At 39.6% G+C, this 27,526-nt stretch overlaps 1 protein-coding gene across 1 annotated transcript in view; it reads left to right on the plus strand.

Moving 5' to 3' along the window:
* Positions 1 to 27,526, plus strand: part of SVEP1 (sushi, von Willebrand factor type A, EGF and pentraxin domain containing 1) — a 184,891-nt gene that overhangs the window by 147,931 nt on the left and 9,434 nt on the right. Inside the window, exons 38-46 of the mRNA XM_027105235.1 lie at positions 1,112 to 3,903; positions 6,049 to 6,274; positions 8,070 to 8,225; positions 13,120 to 13,183; positions 14,558 to 14,731; positions 17,707 to 17,883; positions 21,769 to 21,939; positions 25,272 to 25,367; positions 27,157 to 27,252. Of these exons, the coding sequence (XP_026961036.1) occupies positions 1,112 to 3,903; positions 6,049 to 6,274; positions 8,070 to 8,225; positions 13,120 to 13,183; positions 14,558 to 14,731; positions 17,707 to 17,883; positions 21,769 to 21,939; positions 25,272 to 25,367; positions 27,157 to 27,252 (3,952 nt within the window). The remainder of the gene's footprint in view (positions 1 to 1,111; positions 3,904 to 6,048; positions 6,275 to 8,069; positions 8,226 to 13,119; positions 13,184 to 14,557; positions 14,732 to 17,706; positions 17,884 to 21,768; positions 21,940 to 25,271; positions 25,368 to 27,156; positions 27,253 to 27,526) is intronic.

Consider the following 27,526-nt stretch of genomic DNA (forward strand, 5'->3'; position numbering starts at 1 on the left):
AATAACAATCTATTCCCCCAAATCAAGGGTCACTTTAAAGAGACAGTATTCTAATTAAACACTTTTTTAAAACCCACGCCTACATAGTACCTTTTCTCCTTTATATTCTAAAACAACAGTGAATGCCTTTTATTTAAGACTTTTGCTCAGGTGTATTAGCTTTCCATTGGAAGAAGGTGTCTAGGATATGTAAGGGGGCTTTCTTCATTTATTCATTTAACAGATATTTCTGGAGCTCCTACTAGGTGCCAGGTAAGTACTGGAGATCTAGTATTTAATAACACGGATTAGGTCTGTGATGCCATGGTGTTTATATGCATGTGGGGTGCCCAAGGAATAGATAAACAAAGCAAATAATCATGTCCAAATACCAAGAAGTTCACTGCACCACAGAAGCTAGACGTACCGTTAACAGAAGAACCATTGCAGTCTTTTTTAAAGTTTTCATAAGTAATTCATCTTTGGACTGCCTAAAAATGACCTCTTATTATGTTATTCACTTATATAGTTGAATGTTGAGAGTATGAATATTGAATTTTTTGTTTAAAAGGTAAAATGTTACTTTTTATTTTCCACCCTTGTGTCATGGCAGCAATTTTTTAAAATTATATTAAGGATGAACACAAAACTCTGACAGTAGGTCCATATCCATAAAAACATTTGTTTTTCTTATTATCTAACAGCGTAAACAAATGTACGTTTGTGTGTGTTTCCTTTTCTGTGAGTAAAACAACACACTCTAGCACTGCTTTGGTGGGTGAGATTTTTTTAATTTACCAAGTAATTTATAATTTTTGGTATTGCTCCATCAACTCATCAATCGTTTTAGAGACTATTGATCTTTAGTTATTATGGGCTGACCGCTGTGGCCAACATTTCTGCTGTAGGGATTACCTAATTTGACCTTCTGCCATCCTTTTTGTTTATTTAAATAAAAAAAATAGAGTGGACCTATTGGAAAAATACAAGTCCTCATTTGCTTATGTCTTAATTGATACATTTTAACGTAGGCATTTTAGTTTAGTTCTTCTTTACTGTGATTTGCTGTATTTTGTCAGTTATATTCCGTGTTATACAAATTGTACTTCATTGTTTTCTCCCTGTTATGCAGCATACAGCTGGCAGGACCTTTGAGAGTGAAGTGAGATACCGTTGTAACCCAGGCTATAAGTCAGTCGGAAGTCCTGTCTTTGTCTGCCAAGCCAATCGCCACTGGCACAGTGAATCCCCTCTGTCGTGCATCCCTCTCAACTGTGGAAAACCTCCCCCGATCCAGAATGGCTACAGGAAAGGAGAAAATTTTGAAGTAGGGTCCAAGGTTCAGTTTTTCTGCAATGAGGGTTACGAGCTTATTGGTGATCATTCTTGGACGTGCCTGAAATCCGGCAAATGGAATAAGAAGCCAAACCAAAAGTGTGTGCCCGCCAAGTGCCCAGAGCCACCCCTCTTGGAGAACCAACTGGTTTTGAAGGAGTTGCCCACCGAGGTGGGAGTGGTGACATTTTCCTGTAAAGAAGGGAACGCCCTCCAGGGCCCCTCTGTCCTGAAATGCTTGCCATCCCAGCAGTGGAATGATTCTTTTCCTGTTTGTAAGATGGTTCTTTGCCTCCCTCCTCCGCTGATTCCCTTCGGTGTCCCTGCTCCTTCTTCTGCTCTTCATTTTGGAAGTGCTGTCAAGTATTCTTGTGTGGATGGGTTTTTCTTAAGAGGAGATGCTACCACCTTCTGCCAGGCTGATGGCACCTGGAGCTCTCCACTGCCAGAATGTGTGCCAGTAGAATGCCCCCAACCTGAGGAAATCCTCCATGGCATCATTGACGTGCAAGGTCTTGCCTATCTGAGCACAGCTCTCTATACCTGCAAGCCAGGCTTTGAGTTGGTGGGCAATTCCACCACTCTTTGTGGGGAAAATGGTCACTGGCTTGGAAGAAAACCAACCTGTAAGCCCATTGAGTGCCCCAAGCCCAAGGAGATTTCGAATGGCAAATTCTCTTACACAAACCTACACTATGGACAGACCATTACCTACTCTTGTGACCGGGGCTTCAGGCTCAAAGGTCCCAAAGCCTTGACTTGTTTAGAGACAGGTGATTGGGATGTGGATGTCCCATCTTGCAGTGCCATCCACTGTGATCCCCCACATCCCATTGAGAACGGTTTCGTAGAAGGTGCAGATTACAGCTATGGTGCCATGATCATCTACAGCTGCTTCCCTGGGTTCCAGATAGCTGGTCACGCCATGCAGACCTGTGAAGAGTCGGGATGGTCAAGCTCCATCCCAACATGTGTACTCATAGACTGCGGTCTCCCCCCTCACATTGATTTTGGAGACTGTACTAAGGTCAGAGACGGTCAGGAATATTTTAACCAAGAAGAAGACATGATGGAAGTTCCATATCTGACTCCTTACCCACCTCATCATCTGGGAACAGTGGCTAAAACCTGGGGAAACACAAAGGGATCTCCTGCTACACATTCAGCAAAATTCCGATACAACACCCTGGTTTCGTACACCTGTAATCCAGGATATGAACTCTTGGGGAACCCTGTGCTGATCTGCCAGGAGGATGGAACTTGGAATGGCAGTGCGCCATCGTGCATTTCAGTGGAATGTGACCTGCCTGTTGCTCCTGAAAACGGCTTTTTGCATTTTACAGAGACTACCATGGGCAGTGCCATACAGTATAGCTGCAAACCTGGGCACACTCTGGTGGGCTCCGACGTAAGACTTTGTCTACAGAATAGAGAATGGAGTGGTACTTCCCCACTCTGTGAGGCCATCTCATGCCCCAAACCGAATCTAGTTATGAATGGCTCCATCAAAGGAAGCAACTACACGTACCTGAGCATATTGTACTATGAGTGTAATCCTGGGTACGTGTTGAATGGCACTGACAGGAGAACGTGTCAAGAAAATAAAAATTGGGATAGGAATGAGCCAATTTGTATTCCTGTGGACTGTGGTTCACCTCCAGTCTCAGCAAATGGCCAGGTAAAGGGAGAGGAGTATACATTCCAAAAAGAGGTTGAGTACACTTGCGATGAAGGGTTCTTGCTGGAGGGGGCCAGCAGTCGTGTTTGTCTTGCTGATGGAAGTTGGAGTGGGACGACTCCCATCTGTGTGCCTGTCAGGTGTTCTCCCCCACTACAGGTGGCAAACGGGGTGATGGATGGCCTGGACTATGGCTTCGGGAAGAAAGTGGTGTTCCATTGTCAAGACGGCTACGTGTTGCACGGTGCCCCCAAACTCATCTGTCAATCAGATGGTAACTGGGATGCCCAGGTTCCTCTCTGTAAACCAGTCAGCTGTGGCCCTCCTGAAGATCTTGCCCATGGCTTCCCTAATGGCTTCTCCTTTTATCATGGAGGGCATATACAGTATCAGTGCTTTCCCGGTTATAAGCTCCATGGAAGTCCTTCAAGAAAGTGTCTCTCCAATAGTTCCTGGAGTGGCAGCCCACCTTCCTGCCTGCCTTGCACGTGTTCCCCACCAGTCATTCAGAATGGAGCAGTCAACAGGACAGATTTTGGTTGCGGGCAGGCAGCTCGGATTCAGTGCTTCAAAGGCTTCCAGCTCCTGGGACTTCCTGAAATCACCTGCGAAGCCAATGGCCAATGGAGCTCTGGCTTCCCACGCTGTGAACATACTTCTTGCGGTTCTCCCCCAACGATACCAAATGCATTCACCAGTGAGAGTGGCTCTTTGGAGGAAAATGTGATAACTTACAACTGCAGATCTGGGTATGTCATCCGAGGCAGTTCAGATCTGATTTGTACAGAGAAAGGGACGTGGAGCCAGCCTTATCCTGTCTGTGAGCCCCTGTCCTGTGGACCCCCACCACCTGTCTCCAGTGCAGTGGCAACTGGAGAGGTACACACCTATGGAAGTAAAGTGAAACTCAGGTAAGACCTGGCTCTAGAGTCTCCAAGGGGCACAGGCAGGAGGGTTGTAAAATGAAAAGTGATAGGTCAAAAATGTAGCTAACTGGGAAGAAAACACCCTCTCTGGGCTGCTGTCCAAAAGCTGAAGCTTTTAACACTTGGCTTTATTCTGTCCACAATTATGCAGAAATCCATTGACTTGTAAGAATAAATTTCTACACTTTCAGACTGTAGTTCCTAATATAATTATCATATTCTGTTGCACTTCATGGAACAGCAAGATCCTCTAGCTAGCTTTAATATCTCTTAAATCACAGGCTCTTTTTTAAACATTATGCTGATAAATTTCTTTGTTATAACCTAGTGATTATATTCATATATGCAGATGTTGGAGAAATAAGGCAAAAGCTGAAGAATTCAGGTCAAAAGTCACATACTTTTTTTTTTTTTTTTTGCGGTACATGGGCCTTTCACTGTTGTGGCTCCGGACGTGCAGGCTCAGCGGCCATGGCTCACGGGCACAGCCGCTCCGCGGCATGTGGGATCCTCCCGGACCGGGGCACGAACCCGTGTCCCCTGCATCGGCAGGTGGACCCTCAACCACTGCACCACCAGGGAAGCCCCCAAAATCACATACTTTAATTGGTCAACATTAATAGGGAGATAGTCTTGAGGGGACATCCAACCTATGCTGTCTGAGCAAACTAAGCATTTAATGCACAGATAGTGATTTTTGCTGAAAAGTTCTCTATTTAAAATGTATTAAAAAAAGATGAGAAAATATGGAATGAATTTATAAATTAGACTTTTATTGGAATAAATGCCTGTAATGTGTAAATATATCTCAACCCTCTAAATCAATTTAGATTTTATTGATATCTCTGAAGGAATTGTGGATTAGCCTTCACATATTGGCTTCTTAGATTTTATTAATAATTTAATAACTCTTCTTAAGCTTGTCCGTTGTAGACATTTTAGCTCTACCTTCATTTTCTCTTAATTACAGTAAGAAATAGACCCAAGGGAGGATTGTCACTGTAATGAAACCTAAAGAATAGTGGATTATGCACCACGAAGAAAAACAAAAATTATTCCTCGCTTTTGACATGCATTTTCAATTTTCTATTTGGACATTGGTGTCTCAGATAGCTTGTCTCAGATTTCTTACTGAGAAATCACAGTAAGACCTGCTTCCCAAGACTCTCCTGTTTGTTTTTCCTTGTGTGTTGATTGTCTTCAGATCTTCACTTATTAGTAAACAGATCATTCCAAGTTTGCAAAACCTGTGACTGCTACCTAGCCTGGTAATTTGCGAAATTTAAAAAATATATCCACCCAATAAATGTTAGTTAATTAAAAAAGCAGCATAGTATAGTGGTAAAGGCTAGTGGTAAAGTATAGTGGTAAACGCTCTCTAGAGCCAGATTCCATAGGTAGGAATCTCAGCTCTGTCGCTTCCTGGGAAAGTTATTTAATCTCTCTGGTGTCAGTTTCATCATCTGAAAAATGGGCATAAAGAAAATAATCACATCTATTCATAGGGTTGACATGAGAATGGGTTCATATTTGTAGAGCAATTAGAACAGTGACCAGAATTTAACAAATGCTCCGTAAACATTTGCTGAATGAAAAAATGCAAATTTTAAAAATCATAGAGGGTTTTAGAGCCAGCTTGACTTGAGTTTGAACACCAATACTACTGTTCCATGATACCTACCTACTAAACAGCATTAAAAGACACACTCTATGCAGAGGACTTCATTTGGCACAAAGTAGGTTCCCCAAAAATGTTAATTGTGTTATATTCTTACTAGTATCTGAGTCTATTTTGGACTTGGTCTAGAGTTTCTTGAACTGTTAGATATTTTCATAATAAAAATAAATTTAATAATGATATTATCCAGAACAAAGGTAAATCATGTCAACAACATTTAAAGCAACTTTAGATTTGGCTAATCCTTAATGTGGATAACTAAGGATTCAACTGGTTGTCATTGTTTTCTTGGTGTTTTTGCAAGGCAGTTCCATCCCCCTGACATTTGAGTCATTTTTAATACATCACATAAAATGTCTACTAAGCTTTATAACAGCTTCTTGAATCCAAGAATAAGTCACCAACTATATTGCACTCCCTTTAAGGCACTCATTTTTACTTTTGCATTGCAGGTGTCTAGAAGGTTATATGATGGATACAGAGATAGACACATTCACCTGTCAGAAAGATGGTCGTTGGTTCCCTGAGAGAATCTCTTGCAGTCCTAAGAAATGTCCTTTGCCAGCAAGCATAACACACATACTTGTTCATGGGGATGATTTCAGTGTGAATAAGCAAGTTTCTGTGTCATGTGCAAAAGGGTATACCTATGAGGGGGTTAATATATCAACATGTCAGGTAAGATTATCTGTCTTAATTAGAACATGTAGGGTATAACTCATTTATATATTATACTATGTGTGTGTGTGTGTGTGTGTGTGTGTATATGTAAGTGTATATTATACTATATGTGTGTGTGTATATAGATATATGTATATGTAAGTGTGTGGATATAGATATACATATACATATATCCACACAGGCAGTATCTTGCTGTTCTGAAAAGAGAAAATGTCTCGTTTCCAACCATGTCAAAGAATTTGAGAAGTTTTTTGGTAGAAATATAATAAAATATATCTTTCTTTCCAATGATCCCAGTTTTAAAAGTAGGAAAGTGCCAAGGGCAGGTGAAAAGTCCCAAAGGTAAATAAAACGTTAAACATCTATAACAAGAAATTCATGACAGATGAACTATGTGTATGGTCTACACATAGACTCTCTATGTGTAGAAATGAGGCCTAATTGTTACCAAATACGTTTCCAGTTTTAGTAGAAGAGCAAAGGTAGCAGAAACAAAAATTGGAGTCAAATTCTGCCTCTGCTTACTACTTGTGTCACTTTAATAAAGCTTGGAGTTGTGTCACTTTAATAAAGCTTGGAGTCACTTTGTGTCACTTTAATAAAGCTTGGAGTCCTACCACACTGATAGGAGTTTGGAATTGCCAAACTCCTATCAGTGTGGTATTAGTGTAAAATTCGGTAGAAGGGGAAATGAATGGAATGGAAGAAATAAGTCAAAAGTAGATCCTGATAAAGGAATCGTCACAAGTCAGTGAAGAAAGGAATCATTAATAAACAAATCATTCTGATACAATGAAGTAACCACTAGGGAAAAAAATTAATATATACCAAAATAAACTCCAGATATATCAAAAGAAAACAATACTATGTAGCTTTTAGAAGTTAATAGTAATACCCAGAATCATTTGTACAAAAAATATATTTATTGAAGCATTATTTACAGTATTGAAAAATTAGATACAATGTATATTTCTGACATTAGGGGAATGGTTAATTATGAGGCAGGCATATATATATATATATATGTATATATATATATAAAATTATTTCTGGCTCATCTGTAGAATAAAGGGCTTAGCCTCAAGTCTTGTTTTAGACAGCTATTCAACTCATACACTATTTCCTCAAAGAAAACAAAACAACATTAGCAAGAGAAAAACAGTCTTCAAGGGAAACGTCTGTGTACGCCTCACTATACCTGAAAAGAAGGCTGGAAAATGTTAATTCTAACGGTGGTGGTGAGGAAATAAAGTAAATGTATGTGTGTCTTTTTTTTTTTCTTTAACTATGTGACTTGCTCACAATATATGATAGAGTGTTTTCAAGTATTCATGTTGGGAAGGGAGAAAAGGAAGCCATCTTTTTAAACTTTGGATCGTATGCCTGAAAGTTGCTGTTTCTCATCAACTTTAGATGAAAACGCAGAATTATGTAAAATATAAGGGTGTATTACTATAAGTCATGGAATATTTGTATCTACCATCCAGTCCTCATGCACCATAATGAAAACATACTTCTTGGTGTTCTTGATTTTTTAAAGGATTCTATGAGGAAGAAAATGCTTGTTTTGTGAGTTTCAGAAATGTCTAAAATTGTTTAGTGATGACTGTTAAAGCCATCTGATAATTAATGTGCGTTTTTTAAGGCCAAAGAAAATAAGTGGCAGAAGTAGGACCAAGTTCTAGGTCCTCTGACTATCATTTGCGGATTATTCTGTTTTACAACCAATATTTGCAGACTTCTTCATTCATGTGTACTAATTTCTAAATGTAACTTATAACTTGTTATTTAGATTGATGGGACCTGGGAGCCACCATTTTCTGATGAATCCTGCAGTCCAGTTTCTTGTGGGAAACCTGAAAGTCCAGAACATGGGTTTGTGTTTGGCAGTGAATACAGCTTTGAAAGCATGATTATTTATCACTGTGAAACTGGTTATGAATTAGAGGTAAGCGAACAAATTGTTTGACTAGCATTAATTTGTTTTTCCAATATACTTAGGAATATTTTTAGTGTTATGCCATTTTGTTTCACTGATTTGGGTCCTAAAAGGCTTTTCTATACTTTGTTGCCTTATATTTTAGCAGTCTCTGAGAAATATTTAAAGTGACTTACAATTTTAAAAAGCAAAGTAAGTCTCAAAGAATCAAAGCCATGAAAAAAAGAGGAACTTTGTATACCAGGCACGAGACTTTAGTTGGTCATTTAAACCTGTGTTTTCGCCTCCTATTAATTGTATTCTACACAGTTCATCCGTCACTGTGGGGAGGCAACCATAAGAATTTAGTTATACAAAGCTAGGGTTTCCTCAAGCAATGGGCCCAAATACCTTGGAAGGTTTTTGATTGAGATTCCAGGTTCCCACAAGGCAGGTGTGGCCTGAAAAAGTCCCCAGAGCAGTTCTAACCAAATACCATGATAGGTCTCAAGACCACGCTTGCCTGGTTTGTAATATTAAAATCCCATCAGCAGCACCTATTTACTTTGGTGTGAATGCTGCAGTCAGTTTTGCTAAAAGCATGATCACATCATCAAACTTGAACTTTAAGAGGCCTGTTTTATATTACATAATGTTGTCCTTTGGTTTTTCGGGAAACTTCTTTCCTGTTTTGCTGTTACAATGGTATTAAATGTAGGTTTTGCAGAAGTATGCATTGCCAGTGATTTGTTAAATGTGTATAGCATGTTCCATTTTTCTCCTACTGACCATAGAACCAGAGAATTTCCATAAGATGGGTCCATGAAAGCTGGAACTAGGCTTAGGTGGATCTTGTTTTATTTCCTCATCCAAGGATTTTTTTTTTTAAAAAGGTGGGGGTGGGGAGCTTCCCTGGTGGCACAGTGGTTGAGAGTCCGCCTGCCGATGCAGGGGACACAGGTTCGTGCCCCGGTCTGGGAAGATCCCACATGCCGCGGAGCGGCTGGGCCCGTGAGCCATGGCCGCTGAGCCTGCATGTCCGGAGCCTGTGCTCCGCAACGGGAGAGGCCACAACAGTGAGGGGCCCGCGTACCGCAAAAAAAAAAAAAAGGTGGGGGGAAAGAAGGATGGTAATGTAATGGTTATTGCAGTTGAAGAGTTTTTCTGTTTTTGAAACTCAGTTGCTCTTCATGTGAGAGTACTAATCTTGCAATTTGTTAAGAAGGAAAGTGGTATAAAATCTAAACAAATATATAGCAAACTGATGGGTCATTAAATTTGAGGAAGTAGATAATTTACCTTAAAAATTTTGGAAATATCCCAGTGTTAACCACAAAATTGAGAGAGATGCTATAACAGTTGTTCTTATTCCAAGCTACATGTTTGCATCACCTGAGAAAGTTTTTCTAAATATTAATGTCCAGTTACTTACAGAAATAACCAAGTCCAGGTCTGGAACATGAAATGTAAAAGATTAGCCTAGAAAAACTTATCATATGAGTTAGGAAGGAACCTATCAAAGGTGACATGTTAAAAAAAAAACTCAGGAGCCAATTGGATGAGGCTTCCACAGGCCAAGATGAGAGCGTTTTAGCATCAATAAGGGGTAATAACTTTAATGGACTGAAACACATCAAATACGTCATGAATGGCAGTAGACTCACAATGATACTAGAAGAAAATTAGTTGGTAACTTTTAGGGGATGCCCATGAGCAAATTCATTAGTTTGAAAACACAACGAAAGGAGGAAAAGTATCTTTTCAATGCTAACTGGATGACTAAGTAACCAAATAGTAGATGAAATTAGTCAATAATGATAGAATTCAAATCTCAGAATTTGCAACTTTTATGAATTAATGGATTTAGGTTATCATCATCCTGGCTACTGATGTCAGGAAAAAAAAAATAGAGGCACCCAGACATTATAATGCCTCTGGATGGAAAAACACACCATTAGGGAAAAGTCTTACCAAAAACAGAACTGTTGAATTTGAATTTTTGCATTTTTAACAAGTGCCCCAGATACCAAAGGTCAATGGCTGGAAAAGGGGTTAAGAATAGGGACTTGGTCCCAGCAGACCTCTGTTACAGGCTCTCTGCTCTTGCTGGATGAAAGATGTTGGGGAACTGACTGAACCTCTCTGAGCCTCTGTTTCATCCCATCTGTAGTAGAAATGCCATAACCACCTTTGCAAAGTTACTGCAAGGACTGGAGATAAAAGGAAGTGGCAAGCACCACCCTTTATGCATTGTCTGAGTTCAGTAGAGGGTAGTTATTATCATTACTCCTAGTATGCATATTATTACCAAAATCAGACAAAGCAATTAATACAGCTAATGTAAATCATGTTAAAATTTTCTAATAGGTAAATAAATTATCATTTTTATGTAAGGTAAACAACTTCTTTGAGTCATCTAAATCTCAAAAATTTTACTACACATGCAGTCTTCTCGAAGCAAAAATCACTACAGGCGGGCTTCCCTGGCGGCGCAGTGGTTGAGAGTCCGCCTGCCGATGCAGGGGACACAGGTTCGTGCCCTGGTCCGGGAAGATCCCACATGCCGCGGAGTGGCTGGGCCCATGAGCCATGGCCGCTGAGCCTGCACGTCCGGAGCCTGTGCTCTGCAATGGGAGAGGCCACAACAGTGAGAGGCCCGCGAACCACAAAAAAAAAAAAACTTAAAAAAAAAAATCACTACAGGCAACTGAGGAATAAATCAAAATAACTCAAAAATGAGATAGTCATGTTCTAAAATCGCTGGTAGTGAGCAATAAAGTGGTATCTATGATTCTAAAACTTACTATAACTATCTAACTTAATTGTTGATTAAAGATACATTATGTCAAAAATAGTAACTTGATGCTAATCTGGATCTAAAACTCCGGATAAAAAACAAAACAAAAGCAAGGTAAGTAAAGGGATAGAGAGAGAAAAAGAAAGAAGGAAAAGCATGATAAAATTTGCAACTTACTAAGGAGGGAACCAACAGATGGTGTTTGGTTTTTTTTTTACAGCAATAATTACAGAAAATAGAGTTGAGTTTTTATTGGAACAAAAATTGACATAATTGAAACAGAATATTATGTGAATTATTGGAAGAAAAAGGAAAATATCTTAGTGGGAAAAATGCTAACCTATTGACTAAAATTAGCTACTTGGGTGTAGTCCACTCTGGAAGTACCCAAATAGGGAGCTGGCTTTGATGGCTTGTCATATACTTCCTCAAAAGTAATAAAGAGGGCTTCCCTGGTGGCGCAGTGGTTGAGAGTCCACCTGCCGATGCAGGGGACACGGGTTCGTGCCCCGGTCCGGGAAGATCCCACATGCCGCGGAGCAGCTGGGTGCGTGAGCCATGGCCGCTGAGCCTGTTGCGTCCGGAGCCTTTGCTCCGCAACGGGAGAGGCCACAGCAGTGAGTGGCCCGCATACTGCAAAAAAAAAAAAAGTAATAAAGAATAATTCACAAACTAGAATAGTATATTTTCCTGTGCATACATAAGTATATAAACACAACAAAAGTACAGCAAATGTTAACAGGGTTTATCTCTGAATGAAGAATCCTAGAATCCTTTGTACTTTTCTTTCATGTTTTCCAACCTTTCTGTAGTCAAAACATATTATTTTTTCAATAAGAAGAAAATAATGAATATATATTTTTTAAAAATTTAATTTTATTGGTTCAATTATTTTCTTGGAAAGTCAGGAGAGTATCCTTCCATCAAAGTCAATGGATTTTTTATACGTAAAGATTTGTCAGTAATTAAACTGATAGCTCAAAGTAAATACCTTTGAATAGAAGATTAAGGATAAAAGACATCAGTCAATCAGATAAAAACCAAAGTAGAGGCAATTGCTCCTTTTCAGACATCTTGCTAATTTAGAACACAGCTTCAAGAGGATATGTATCCAAAGAGCTCTGAGGATTGAAAAGCCATGAGACAAAGTCCATGTGCTAAGGTTCATATACTTGACTTAGGGTCAAGCCCCTTAATACATTACTTGGAACCTAATCTTTTTTTTTAACATATAATGTTAGAGAATTTTATTTATCGTATTATTATTCCATAGTAAATTAGGAATTTAAAACATGGGAAAAGGTTATCATTAGGAACACTGATGATTACAGTAAAAGATAAACAACAAAGAAAGAGGCAGCAAGGTCGCATAAAAATTATATCCAGAAATAAAAACCCAGTAATCTTAGCCTAGCTCAGCCCATAATAACTCTAGGGGGCGCAGACAGCCTGTATAGCCCCCAAGGGCTATGGGATATTGGAAAATATACCAAAAGTGCATTGAATAACAACTATAAATATTTTTTTAAGTAAATTACATTATTTTTACTCTATTTCTGAAGGCAGAGAAATAAATTTTAGAAAGATTTTTACTCAAAATATATAAAATTTTACTTGCTCGAGACCTTAATAGGGTAAGTTTATCTTTAATGGATATGTTACATTGTCAAAAAGTCAATCCTGATACCAATAAATATCTTGACATGTTTCATGTCCAAGGGTATAAATAAACTAATTCACCTTCTTTGCTGTACCTCTCAGGTATTAAAAAATAAATTTAAGTCAAAATATTTTTAAGTGTCCTAAGCAAATATACCTCTCTGACATTTCAGACACATTCTTCATCAGTCTTTGCTATTGGTTATAATTAGTTATCATTTAAACAAAAAGTGAAACCAAGCCTGCAGCTTAATTACACTCATCAGCCAGAATACGAATTTTGAGGTAATTTGATGAAAACATTTTTGAAAGTTTAAACCTCCCTCTTAAACTATATTTATTTAATGAATTTATTTAGCATTCCAGTGCCAAGAGTTTCAAGTTCACATCTGAGGTGACTTTGCATTCCCTTAGTTTTTCATTATAGAGGTACCATCTTGTCAATGACCTGTTTTCATTGATTCACAGGGGAACAGGGAACGGGTCTGTCAGGAGAACGGACAGTGGAGTGGAGGGGTGGCAACGTGCAAAAGTAAGTCAAATGACACTTGGTCCCCAAAACGATACTAAGGACACAAAATAACAATGTGGCCACATTTTCTTTATAAGTCATTTTTGTAATTAAAAAAAAAAAAATTGACTCCGTGAACTGCATGAGAACCTTTTACGGGCTTTTGCTCAAGGGCACCAAAGCAATAGAAGGGTGAAACACTGTGGTAGAGATTAATGATTAAACTGCAATAGAGCACAAGATTGCTGACCCTGGAATGGCAAACATTTTGCTTAGAAACTAGTTAATTATTGAGTTTACCTGACTTTTTATGGGTTTTTCCCCAAAATAATGATAAATTAGAAGGCTTAGAGCTGTTGCCTTGGTAACAGTCCTGGGCAATACTAGCATCTTCTTAAAATGATGTTGGTACCACTGTCCAATAAATGAGTATTCACACTGTCTGTGGAACTTTCATTAACTCATTGTATGAGAACAGTCAAGTGTGTTTAGCAGGATGTGGGTGAATACAGGTGACTCTGTTCCTAGGATATGGCTCATATTACTCCTCTGCCGAAAGACAATGTATGTAAATACAATAGTTACAAACCAATCAAAACGGCAGGCTTAAAAATGTTTTTCTCTTAATAACTCTGGAGGAGTCATCAAATTTTCAAACTAGAAGGGGACTCTTGAATAATATAGTCCAGACCCTTGAGTTGACCAATGAGTGAAAACGGGCTGGGAGAGGGCGATGTGACCTGCCCAGTATCAGAAATGAAATTAGTGGCGGAGCTAACACTAGGACTTGGGGTACCTGAACCTTTGTTCACTGTTGTTTCAACCATACTGTCTAGTATAGATTAATCAGTTGATTTTGTATGCAATAGGAATCTTAAGTCTTTTAAGCAATATTATATGGCTGAAATTCAATGGGGAATATGACTTTTTAGTTCTAAAAAAGAACCATGTGTGCGTGTGTGTATGTACATAAACACATACATAAACATTGAGTAACATCTCAAGTCACAGAAAGGCATCATTGGGCATTCCCAGTAATAGCATTTTTTTATCTCAGTTGTTCATTATCAAAAAGTGTGTGAATGTACATGCAGGGTGAAAGGAGAGGAGAATGAAAAGGAAACACCTATGTCTGGAATAGGAAACTGCTATGGTGTCGGTGAGGGGATTGTTTCCGTTTTGCAGCAGGTTTAATTCAAACTACAATGATAATGGTTTGAATAGTTTCTATCTCTGAAATGCAAGATAGTAAGAAAATGTTCTGTATGGAACGTGTTACTCTGTGGTTTTCTTTTCTTTTTCTTTCTAACTTATTAAATAAGTGATAAAGTTCTTTGCAGAAGGAAAGAGGACTGGGAAAATCACTTAAGATGAAGCTTTTCTTTTTCTTTTTAGAGACCAAGTGTGAAGCTCCACTTGGGTTTCTGAACGGGAAAGCTGAAGTTGAAAACAGTACTGCTGGACCCAGCGTGGTGTATTCCTGCAACAGAGGCTACAGCCTTGAAGGGGCACCCGAGGCCTCCTGCACGGAAAATGGGACTTGGAGCCACCCAGTTCCTCTCTGCAAACGTGTGTGTTGACCTTAGGAGGGGATTAACTCAGATTCAGTTTTCTAATTAGTTTCCCAAATGTCTAAACCATGGTGGGAAATTCACCTATAGGTGAGATTGGCCCAGAGAAAGAAATCTGTGCATATCCAAACCAAATATTATGGGGTATTTTTTTTAACATCTTTATTGGAATATAATTGCTTTATAATGTTGTGTTAGTTTCTGCTGTATAACAAAGTGAATCAGCTATATGCATACATATATCCCCATATCCCCTCCCTCTTGTGTCTCCCTCCCACCCTCCCTGTCCCACCCCTCTAGGTGGTCGAGACTGAGCTGATCTCCCTGTGCTATGCAGCTGCTTCCCACTAGCTATCTATTTTATATTTGGTAGTGTATATATGTCAATATTACTCTCTCACTTCGTCCCAGCCTACCCTTCTCCCTCCCCATGTCCTCAAGTCCATTCTCTACATTTGTGTCTTTATTTCTGTCCTGCCCCTATGTTCATCAGAACCTTTTTTTTTTTTTTTAGATTCCATGTACTTGTGTTAGAATACGGTATTTGTTTTTCTCTTTCTGACTTACTTCATTCTGTGTGACCAACTCTAGGTCCATCCACCTCAATACAAATAACTCAATTTTGTTTCTTTTTATGGCTGACTAATATTCCATTGTATGTATGTGCCACTTCTTCTTTATCCATTCATCTGTCGATGGACACTTAGGTTGCTTCCATGTCCTAGCTACTGTAAATAGTGCTGCAGTGAATATTGTGGTATATGAGTCTTTTTGAATTATGGTTTTCTCAGGGTATATGCCCAGTAGTGGGATTGCTGGGTCATATGATAATTCTATTTTTAGTTTTTTAAGGAACCTCCATACTGTTCTCCATAGTGGCTTTATCAATTTACATTCCCACCAATAGTGCAGGAGGGTTCCCTTTTCTCCACACCCTCTCCAGCATTTATTGTTTGTAGATTTTTGACGATGGCCATTCTGACTGGTGTGAGGTGATACCTCATTTTTGTTTTGATTTGCATTTCTCTAATGATTAGTGATGTTGAGCATTCTTTCATGTGTTTGTTGGCAATCTGTATATCTTCTTTGGAGAAATGTCTGTTTAGGTCTTCTGCCCATTTTTGGATTGGGTTGTTTGATTTTTGATGTTGAGCTGCATGAACTGCTTGTATATTTTAGAGATTGATCCTTTGTCAGCTGCTTCATTTGCAAATATTTTCTCCCATTCTGAGGGTTGAATTTTCGTCTTGTATATGGTTTCCTTTGCTGTGCAAAAGCTTTTACGTTTCATTAGGTCCCATTTGTTTGTTTTTGTTTTTATTTCCATTTCTCTAGGAGGTGGATCAAAAAGACTCTTTCTATGATTTATGTCATAGAGTGTTCTGCCTATGTTTTCCTCTAAGAGTTTTATAGTGTCTGGCCTTACATTTAGGTCTTCAATCCATTTTGAGTTTACTTTTGTGTATGGTGTTAGAAAGTGTTCTAATTTCATTCTTTTACATGTAGCTGTCCAGTTTTCCCAGCACCACTTATTGAAGAGCCTGTCTTTCCTCCATTGTATACTCTTGCCTCCTTTATCAAAGATAAGGTGACCATATGTGCGTGTATACTCCTGCCTCCTTTATCAAAGATAAGGTGACCATATGTGCGTGGGTTTATCTCTGGGCTTTCTATCCTGTTCCATTGATCTGTCTTTCTGTTTTTGTGCCAGTACCATACTGTCTTGATTACTGTAGTTTTGTAGTATAGTCTGAAGTCTGGGAGCCTGATTCCTGCAGCTCCGTTTTTCTTTCTCAAGATGGCTTTGGCTATTCGGGGTCTTTTGTGTTTCCATACAAATTGTGAAATTTTTTGTTCTAGTTCTGTGAAAATGGCCCTTGGTAGTTTGATAGGGATTGCATTGAATCTGTAGATTGCTTTGGGTCATTTTTCATTTTCACAATGTTGATTCTTCCAATCCAAGAACATGGTATATCCCTCTATCTGTTTGTATCATCTTTAATTTCTTTCATCAGTGTCTTGTAGTTTTCTGCATACAGGTCTTTTGTCTCCTTAGCTAGGTTTATTCCTAGGTATTTTATTCTTTTTGTTGCATTGGTAAATGGGAGTGTTTCCTTAATTTCTCTTTCAGATTATTCGTTGTTAGTGTATAGGAATGCAAGAGATTTCTGTGCATTAATTTTGTACCCTGCTACTCTACCAAATTCATTAATTAGCTCTAGTAGTTTTCTGGTAGCATCTTTAGGATTCTCTATGTATAGTATCTTGTCATCTGCAAACAGTGACAGTTTTACTTCTTTTCTGATTTGGATTCCTTTTATTTCTTTCTTTTCTCTGATTGCTGTGGCTAAAACTTCCAAAACTATGTTGAATAATAGTGGTGAAAGTGAGCAACCTTGTCTTTTCCTGATATTAGAGGAAACGGTTTCAGTTTTTCACCATTGAGAATGATGTTGGCTGTGGATGTGTCATATATGACCTTTATTATGTTGAGGTAGGTTCCCTGTATCCCTAGTTTCTGGAGAGTTTTTATCATAAATGGGTGTTGAATTTTGTTAAAAGCTTTTTCTGCATCTATTGAGATGATCACATGGTTTTCCTCCCTCAATTTGTTAACGTGGTGTATCACATTGATTGATTTGCGTATATTGAAGAATCCTTGCATTCCTGGGATAAACCCCACTTGATCATGGTGTATGATCCTTTTAATGTGCTGTTGGATTCTGTTTGCTAGTATTTTGTTGAGGATTTTGGCATCTATTTTCATCAGTGATATTGGCCTGTAGTTTTCTTTTTTTGTGACATCTTTGTCCAGTTTTGGTATCAGGGTGATGGTGTGAAGTTCTATATTTTTAAGCCTTATATTATCATTACTGACAACCCAGCTCCAGCAGGGCTAATGCTCTGCCTTCAAAGAAACAAACTCAGAAAAGAGGGAAAATACCAGTACACATTTTCTTTTATTTTTAACAGCAAATCCATGCCCTGTCCCTTTTGTGATCCCTGAGAATGCTGTGCTTTCTGAAAAGGAGTTTTATGTCGATCAGAACGTATCTATCAAGTGTAGGGAAGGATTCCTGCTCCAGGGCCAAAGCATCATCACCTGCAACCCTGACGAGACGTGGACACAGACAAGTGCCAGATGTGAAAGTAAGTCAACACATGGGATCCAGTGAATTTCATTAGTGGGAAGTGTTTTCTCATCTTTGGGAGATTATTTTCAATCAGGCAACTTACATGTAGATATTTAGAACTCTATCTTATCATGGTCATCAACTTCTGTCTTGCTACTTAAAAAAAATTTTTTTTTAATTTAAAATCCAAACATAAAAACACAGTCCAGAACTAGACTAAAACCTGCCTGACCAGAATTTACTGAACAGGTTTTCAAAACATGCTCTTCAAGAGCGAGCAGGATATTAAATCTAAAATACCTTTTTTTCTCCACGCTGTCAGAGTCCCTAAACTCTCCTTTAATGGGCTATGCATGATTTGCAATACAAAAATTATTTCACCGTGGTTCTCCAGCTAGAGCGGATATCAGAACCACCTAAAGGGCTTGTTAAAAACAGATTGCTGGGAGACTTCCCTGGTGGTCCAGCGATTAAGACTCCATGCTTCCAATGCAGGGGGCCCAGGTTCAATCCCTGGTCAGGGAACTAGATCCCACATGCTGCAACTAAGACCCGGTGCAGCATGCATGCATGCATATGTATGTAAATAAATAAATATTTTAAAAATTTTTAAAAAGCAGGTTGCTGGACCCATCCTAGAGTGTCTGATTCAGTAGGTCTGGAGTGAGGCCTGAGAATTTGCATCTTTAACAGTTTCCCAGGTGTTGCTGATGGCAATACTGCTGGTGCTGGAACCACAACTGGAAAGCCTCTGGGCTAGCACCATGCTGATACCTAACACACAGTCTGGCAGCATCTCTTGCTGCCTTGTGATAACTCTTGACATTATTCTGCTTTTTAAAATATTTTAATTTACATAAGCATTTGCTATTTTTTTCTTTTATTGAAGTATAGCAGATATACAATGTTGTGTTAGTTTCGGGTGAACAGCAAAGTGATTCAGTTACAAATATCTATATATATATATTATTTTTCAGATTCTTTTCCAGTATAGGTTATTACAAGATATTGAATATAGTACCCTGTGCTACTTTATATATAGTAGTGAGTATCTGTTAATCCCAAATTCCTAAGTTATCCCTCCCCCTCCTTTCCCTTTAGTAACCATAAGATTGTTTTATATGTCTGTGGGTCTGTTTCTGTTTTATAAATAAGTTCACTTGTATCATTTCTTAGATTCCACATATAAGTGATATCATATAATATTTGTCTTTCTCTGTCTGACTTAACTTCACTTAGGGTGATAATCTCTAGTGCTGCAAATGGCATTATTTCATTCCTTTTTATAGAACTCTTGACATTTCTTAACACACATAAAGCATCTTTCCTGCCCAATATCCTGCCCTACTTTGTGGTCCAGGCTACTCCCTCTACAGCAGTCAACTAACAAATATTCATTGAGTCTAACCAGATGCGAGGTAATGGGCTACATAGTATAAAACTATGTTATGCCTACAGTGGTCTTCATCTTCGGAACACTTGCACTTTAATTAATGAGATTAAAAATGTGCATATGGGGGCTTCCCTGGTGGCGCAGTGGTTGAGAGTCCACCTGCCGATGCAGGGGACGCGGGTTCGTGCCCCGGTCCGGGAAGATCCCACAGGCCGCAGAGCAGCTATGCCCGTGAGCCATGGCCGCTGAGCCTGCGCGTCCGGAGCCTGTGCTCCGCAACGGGAGAGGCCACAGCAGTGAGAGGCCCGCGTACCGCACACACACACACACAAAATGTGCATATGAAGGCAATGGGGATTCTGAAATCAGAGAAAACCTGGGTTTGAGTTCTGTTCTCAAAACTTTCTAATTCTAAATTTATGCCAGTGCCCTAACTTCTCTGAACTTTGGAGTTCTCATTTGTAAATAGCACCAATAATTCCTATCTTATAGGTTTGTTTTGAAAAATGAATTGGTATATATTTGTGATATGTCCTGATAGGAAGAGCTGAAAAATAGCCCCAAATCCTTGAATTTTCAGCTAGCAGCCTACTGCAGCATTAGAATTTTGATTTTACTCCAGAAAAGTGTGTATCATACTTTTAGCTGGGATTTGGGTCCCAACTCCTTATGAAATCTACCCCTAGTGAAGTGGGAAGAACTAGGTATGTATAAGCCTTGACTGTCTAGGCTCCTTTAAAGCCATCAGCCTGAACTAAAGCAGGCCAAGTGGCCCGATTCTGCCCACATATCCTCACGTTGGCCTTAGCTCCCGGAGACTTACCACTCAGGGGACTGGAAGCGAGAGCCAGGAGAGACATGCATTTATTACAAATGTCCCTTCAGTGCATGCTTAATTATTCCTCAGTATTCTTGAGAAGATCCGGGGTTGCCTAGGAGAGGAGACAGTTTCCACAGTTGTTGTCCTCAATCCCTCTTTTGCATTTTCTGTTAGACAGGAAGTCTTTGGCTTAGAACAAATATCCTTCCTGAGGGACCAAAGCAGCCACCTTCCTCATTCTTTTCACCTCATCTTGCTATGTATCACTACAAATCAGTGATTAAAATTTAGTGTGTATGAGAATCCTCTGGGGAGAGTATGTAAGATGCAGACTCAAAAGCTAGAAAGCCCAGAAGTTTGCATTTTTAATAAGAACCCAAGCTGATTCCCACATAGGTGGCCTGAAATCCGTGCTTTGACAACCACGTCTGTGAACCGTCAAGCTCACTGGTATCTTTTTACATGCTGTTCCCCCAACCTGGAAGCAACAGTCCTCTGATCCACTCAGGCTTTATGGCCTGGTCCAAAGGCCACTGTCGCTGTGATTCATACCCTGACAATTCTAAGCATAATTAGTTACATTCACCTCAATTTTTCTACAGTATGGCATCCGGACCTCTAACATAGCTCTTTTTAAGTTGTACGACAGTATTTCTTTGTCTATCTTCACCCATTTTTCTGAGCAAAGGTACAGCATTTTCTCCATTTATTTCTTTCCAGTTTCTGGTACACCGTATGCATTGATACATATTGGATATCTGACTGATTGAATTAATGTTTTTAACTACCTTAGAAGGAAAAGAAAATTTAGAAGAATCAGACAAATTGATCATCCCCTCTGGCAAGATTTTAATAGCATTATGACCACAAAGTGACCTTTTAGAAGCCAGTTCATGAAGACTCATCTAAAAGTTAGCCTTATACAAACTGGATACTAATGAGAGTCCTGACTCCAATCGAGTCCTTGTCTTATGAGACACCACAGAAAAACTCTAGTTATCTAGTTTATTCTCTTGTAAAGTTCTCAAAGCAAAATTAGTTATAAACATTTTTATTTAAATATTCAGTACATGCGCTTTTAAAAGAGAGGATTCTCCTTCAATCTTACACTTTCCAAAAGAAGAGAGTCACTGCTTTACCGTCTTGGAAAGAGGGAAACTAATATGAAACCTTGAATTTCATAAACCTCATCAAGCTGTGTAAATGGAGTATCTTTGGGCTAGAGACAGTATTCATTCATTTACTCATTTTTCAAACATGTATCGAGAGCCCATTGTACGCCAGGCACTGTTCTAGGCACTAATAAAACAGCCATGATGGAATCTGCAGTACTACAATTCATGATCTTTACTCTAAAGTGATAGACTATAAATAATCCCCATGCTTCTTCTCTTCTTATTTGACAAGCATGCTGCATTGAAGTTCTTATACCTCTTTGGCGAGGTATAAGGTATAACCTTCAACATATGAATCAGAAGACAAAACCTTTGATTGTACATCTAATTTTTCTAGAGAGCAGCAGGTGATGCTTTTAGTTTCTGGTGTCTTTTAGATAGTATGTAAGTGAAAAGTTTACCTTTGTGTATTTTGTCTTTCCTCTTTAAGTCTTAGAGGTGAGACTGTGTCCTCTCCCAACCACTGGCTGGGTTAGTAGCACAAGCTTAATTATATTTTTGGTTTTCCTATAGAAATCTCATGTGGTCCACCAACTCACGTAGAAAATGCAATTGCCCGAGGTGTACATTATCAGTATGGGGACATGATCACCTACTCGTGTTACAGTGGATACGTGTTGGAGGGTTCTCTGAGGAGTGTTTGCCTAGAGAATGGAACCTGGACATCACCTCCTGTCTGCAGAGGTAAGGAAATATTTGAATGGTTAGTTCTTACTGAAGCTGTAGGAAAATGTATATGGCAGTCTGATATGGCCAACAACTAGTATGCGTGCTATTTTATCTTTCCTTGGCTTTCAGTCTTCTTTTAACATGTGTGTCATTTTCCTTAACTTTATGAGTTTGATTTTGGAAGGCTTGCACACAGACCTCTGGCCCAGCACATGGCCCCTTTCTGAGTCAATCATGGCTCCTTACGCAAGTCTTCTCTCCAAATCTTGGAAGTGTTCTCCAGCTACTAAGGGGAGCTGTGTCATGTCTGGGCAATGAGGGCACCTCCTGGACACTCAGGTGTTTCAACACAGATTCCAGTTCTACTCGTCCATCCTGAGCAGACCCCTGAGCCCCATAAGGGATGAGGCAGCCCACCCAGAGGGCAGAGTATGAGACAAGAGGTACTGGGTGGCCCCAAGGAAGCAGAGCCCACCACTTGGTCTCCGTGGACATGCCGGGGGCTGGTGGCGAGCATTCCATGTTTACACGAGCTATCTCTTTACTTGCTGGATTGAATTTGCAAACGTAAGGATGAATTTTGTGAGTGCATTCAATAATATCTTCTCGGGGACTTCCCTGGTGGTGCAGTGGTTAAGAATCTGCCTGCCGATGCAGGGGACACGGGTTCGAGCCCTGGTCCAGGAAGATCCCACATGCCATGGAGCAACTAAGCCCATGAGCCACAACTACTGAGCCCGCAAGCCACAACTACTGAGCCTGCATGCGCCTAGAGCCCAGGCCCCACAACAAGAGAAGCCACCACAATGAGAAGCCCACGCACCGCAACGAAGAGTAGCCCCCGCTCGCCGCAACTAGAGAAAGCCTGTGTGCAGCAATGAAGACCCAACGCAGCCAAAAATAAATAAAACTAAAAAAAAATAATAATAATAATATCTTCTCGGTGGGGGGAGGTTTCTATGTTGAAAATTCTGCAAAATGGAATGAGGTAGATAATGAGACATCCTAGTATGTCCTTCTAAAACTTACATTTCTCTAATAAGATAGGCTACTTTTTTTTACAAATCATCATAATTATTCCATTCATTCTACAAATACTAAAAGTGAGGAATTTTGCTACTGAACAAGACAGACATTACCAAGGAACTAAAAGAATAATCAGGTTGTTAGATGGGCTGTCCACATAGCCATGAGGACAGTCGTCAGGTGAAAAAAGGCCAAAGTCTTTTTTTATTATTTTATTGTTGATTTTTCAATTTTATAGTTGATTTACAATACTGTGTTAGTTTCAGGTGTACAGCAAAGTGATTCAGATATATATTCTTTTCCAGATTCTTTTCCATTATAAGTTATTACAAGATATTGAGGGAATTCCCTGCCAATCCAGTGGTTAGGACTCTGCACTTTCACTGCCGAGGGCCCGGGTTCAATATCTGGCTGGCAAACTAAGATCCCGCAAGCCCGCATGGTGCGGCCCCCTGCCAAAAAAAAAAAAAAGATATTGTATATAGTTCCCTATGCTATACAATAAATCCTTTTTATTTATTTTATATATAGTATTGTTTATCTGTTAGTCCCATACTCCTCCTCCTTTCCCCTTTGGTAACCATAATTTTGTTTTCTTTATCTGTGAGTCTTTTTCTGTTTTGTAAATAAGTTCATTTGTATTATTTTTTAGTTTCCACATATAAGTGATATCATATAATATTTGTCTTTCTCTGACGTACTTCACTTAGTATGATAATCTCTAGGTCCATCCATGTTGCTGCAAATGGCAATATTTCATTCTTCTTTATGGCTGAGTAATATTCCATTGTGTGTGTGTGTGTGTGTGTGCATATATATATGGACACTTAGGTTGATGGACACTTAGGTTGCTTCTTGGCTATTGTCTGTTGTCTGCTATTAGCTATTGGCTATTAGCAGCTATTGTCTGCTAATAGCTATTGGCCATTGTCTGCTAAGAACACTGGGGTGCGTGTATCTTTTCGTATTACAGTTTTTGTCTTTTTTGGATGTATGCCCAGGAGTAGGAATGCTGGATCATACGGTAACTAATATGGTAACTTTTTAAAATTTTTTAAGGGACCTCCATACTCTTCTCCTTAGTGGCTGCACCAATTTACATTCCCACCAACAGTAGGAGGGTTTTCTCCACACCCTGTCCAGCGTTTATTATTTGTAGACTTTTTGATGATGGCCATTCTGACCAGTGTGAGGTGATAACTCATTGTAGTTTTGGTTTGCATTTCTCTAATAACTAGTGATGTTGAGTATCTTTTCATGTGCCTGTTGGCCATCTGTGTGTCTTCTTTGGAGAAATGTCTATTTAGGTCTTCTGCCCATTTTTAAATTAGGTTGTTGGTTTTTTGGATATTGAATTGTATGGGCTGTTTGTATATTTTGGAAATTAAGCCCTTGTCGGTAGCATCATTTGCAAATATTTTCTCCCAGCCCATAGGTTGTCTTTTCATTTTGCTTATGGTTTCCTTTGCTATGCAAAAGCTTATAGGTTTGATTAGGTACCATTTGTTTAGTTTTGCTTTTATTTCTTTTGCCTTGGGAAACTGACCTGAGAAAATAGTGCTACAATTTATGTCAGAGAATGTTTTGCTAATGTTCTCTTCTAGGAGTTTTATGGTGTCATGTCTTAAGTCAAAAATGCCAAAGTCTTCAGTGACTTTGGGGGCAGGGAGAATTGAGGAAATCAGTGAGTGAAAGGCATGAGCCTCAAAAGAGGCAAGGGTTATTGCAAGAGAAAGGATATTAATTGTCTGGAAGCAGCAGTGAGAAATGAGATCACCAACACATGGGTTGTAAGAGTGTGTGCAAACTCCTTCAGAGGGAGGCTGAGGAGGTGGTATCCTCAAGGAATAGCCCAGGTGTCACTTAAAGTCAGAAGTCAAATGAAAGTTGTGTGTTTGTTTACTTGTTTGTTTGTTTCTTCACTTGTTTAAGATAGTGTGGGACAGTGGTATCACCAAAGAGCTACCGGCCATCAAAGGCCTCCTTTGGAAGAGAATTTTCGCATCTTCTAGAAGGGCACTTCCCCTGGTCCAGATCAAAAGAGACTATCTTTTTATATAAACCGCCTTGTTCCCTCCTGCCCTGAATCCTCAAATTACGAAAACGTTGATAGTTACAGTCTCAGAACTACCCAAGCTTGTTTATGCCCCTCCTGAGCCCCTCATGCTCACCCCCAACCGAATCTTGAGATTGGGTTTTGTTTCTCTTCCTTAAAACTCGATTCAAGGAAATACCATGAAATGTAAATAATCAGTGCTATTTTCTGACAACCACCCTTCCATAATTCCCTAGATTTATGACTCATTCTGCTTGTTTTCCAGCTGTATGTCGGTTCCCATGTCAGAATGGAGGTATCTGCCAACGCCCAAATGCTTGTTCCTGTCCAGACGGCTGGATGGGGCGTCTCTGTGAAGAGCGTGAGTCTGCCCTCAAATCTTACTTTGAGTCCCAGTGGTTAGTCTAGAAGTTGCCAACTCAGGGGAGTTACCGGGAGCTGGCTTTACTAGTGGCAGAAATTCACGGGCTTAAATCCCATAGCAGACCAGACAGAGGGCCAAGGGCTGATTTACGTATGTCATTTAGTTGCAGAACATCTAGAATATCAGTGATCTTGAAAAATACAGTTATCGAGATCCATCCAAAGCCGTCTTCATCTGCCTCCTGGCACAGATTTCCAAGAATCTTCTTGGAAGGAGCTTATAATAGAGGGTTCCACAACCTTGGTCTTCCTTTGTCTCACTTCTGTTTATGTTCTGTGCCACTCACTGCTACAGCTGGTATAAATTCATGGCATTGCATAACATTGTACTTTTCAGGTAAGATTTGGAGCCCACCATTAATTAAGTGTAGCTCTTCCCAATTAAGAAAGTAAGGAAAGTTGGTACTCTCATATCTATGCAGTGCTTGATAAATTAACATAGAATTTCCATCCTCATGGAAATGCATTTAAATTTGAATTTCCAAAAGCATGTAAATGAATAGTTTTAATTTCTTTTAATGTCTAAACTACACTTTGTTTCAATATCTTAAAAAATATATATGTCTGGATAAAATGATTTCATGTTTCACTGGGAATGTGTGAATCACATTGAGTCACTGACATGATGGCCATTGGTCTATATCAGTTCTTTTTAAGGCCAGACATTTTATAAGAGATTCTAAAGTGTAACTATTTCAACTCATCTAGAAAGGAAAATATAGGATGGAAATCAATTTAGGCTGCTAACAGCTCACCAAAGCAAGTGTTCTCACAGTGATTCAGAAAGAAGAGAATTGCATCTTTCCTTCTCCTTCTCTCCAATCCTGCCTTCCCACTTAGGGCTCCCACACATGGCCTGCTATAATGCTAAGGATCCAGGGACTCGGGGAGCATCTACCCTGGGGTAACAACAGGCTGGGCTTAGTTCACTGAGCATGCGCTGGTAATGCCTTAGAGCAGGCCTTCCCAAGCTTTACTGTGCATACAAAACACCTGGGAGAAGTTCAATGCAGGTTCTGATTTGGTGGATCTGGGTTGGGACCTGAGATTCTGCATTTCTAGCCAAGTCCTACATAATACCAACGTTTTGGGTTTGAGAACCGTGCTTTGAGTACCAAGCCAGTAGACAGTCTCACTCCTTTGAAACAGACTACACCTCTTTACAGAGCTCAGTAATTTCTAGTAGGAGAAGTGATTGCCGTGGAGGGTGTAGGGGAGGCCTCATTCAGTCACCATCGGGCCTCAGCTCCAAGAAAATAAAGGCTGAGCTGTCCCATCACTACTAATGTGTTGCCAACACCAGCCCACGGAAGAGCTTATCTGACTCCCATTCTCACATTTAATTAAAGGCAAGAAGAGAATCTCGAGGTAGCCAAACCCTCTTAGAGCATTTTATGTAATTTGTAATGGAAATTTGAAACGATAACAAATGGAGAACATTCTGCTTAGTTTGTGAAGAGAAAGCAAAGCACTTAGCAGGCATCGATTACGGTGTGTCCTCTCGGAAAGAGTGCATTTGGCACTAGAGTCATTACATCAGGTAGAGGGTCCAGACTGACTTTCTGGATTGTGTCTTCCCAGTGATACTGATTAATAAACAGAGCACATACGGAAGATTATCTAGTGGGTCATCCAAGGTTTTACTCCTCCTGGAAAATGTTTTTTGAACACTTGAACATATCTGAGTGTGTGTGTTTTGATCAAATCCTTTTTGATCTCCTTTCTAGCAATCTGCATTCTTCCCTGTCTGAACGGCGGTCGCTGTGTGGCACCTTATCAGTGTGACTGTCCATCTGGCTGGACAGGGTCCCGCTGTCACACAGGTAGGCCTCCTCTCATGGTTTGTTTTCTTGGTGACTTGACTCCGTGAAGCCCTAGAGGACACTGATGAGTGTGACTTAGATTCAGAGGTGGCAGCGAAACAAAAGGGTATCAGAATTTCTCAAGAATTCCTCAAGGGACTTCCGTGGCGGTCCAGTGGTTAAGATTCCACGCTTCCAATGCAGGGGTCTTGGTTCAATCCCTGGTCGGGGAACTAAGATCCCGCATGCCGCATGGGATCTTGGTTGAAAAGATCCAAAAAAAAAAAAAAAAAAA

This window comes from Aethalodelphis obliquidens, unplaced genomic scaffold, assembly GCF_003676395.1.
Source record: "Aethalodelphis obliquidens isolate GAN/ISIS:26980383/991018 unplaced genomic scaffold, ASM367639v1 scaffold7, whole genome shotgun sequence".
Classification (NCBI taxonomy): Eukaryota; Metazoa; Chordata; class Mammalia; order Artiodactyla; family Delphinidae; genus Aethalodelphis; species Aethalodelphis obliquidens.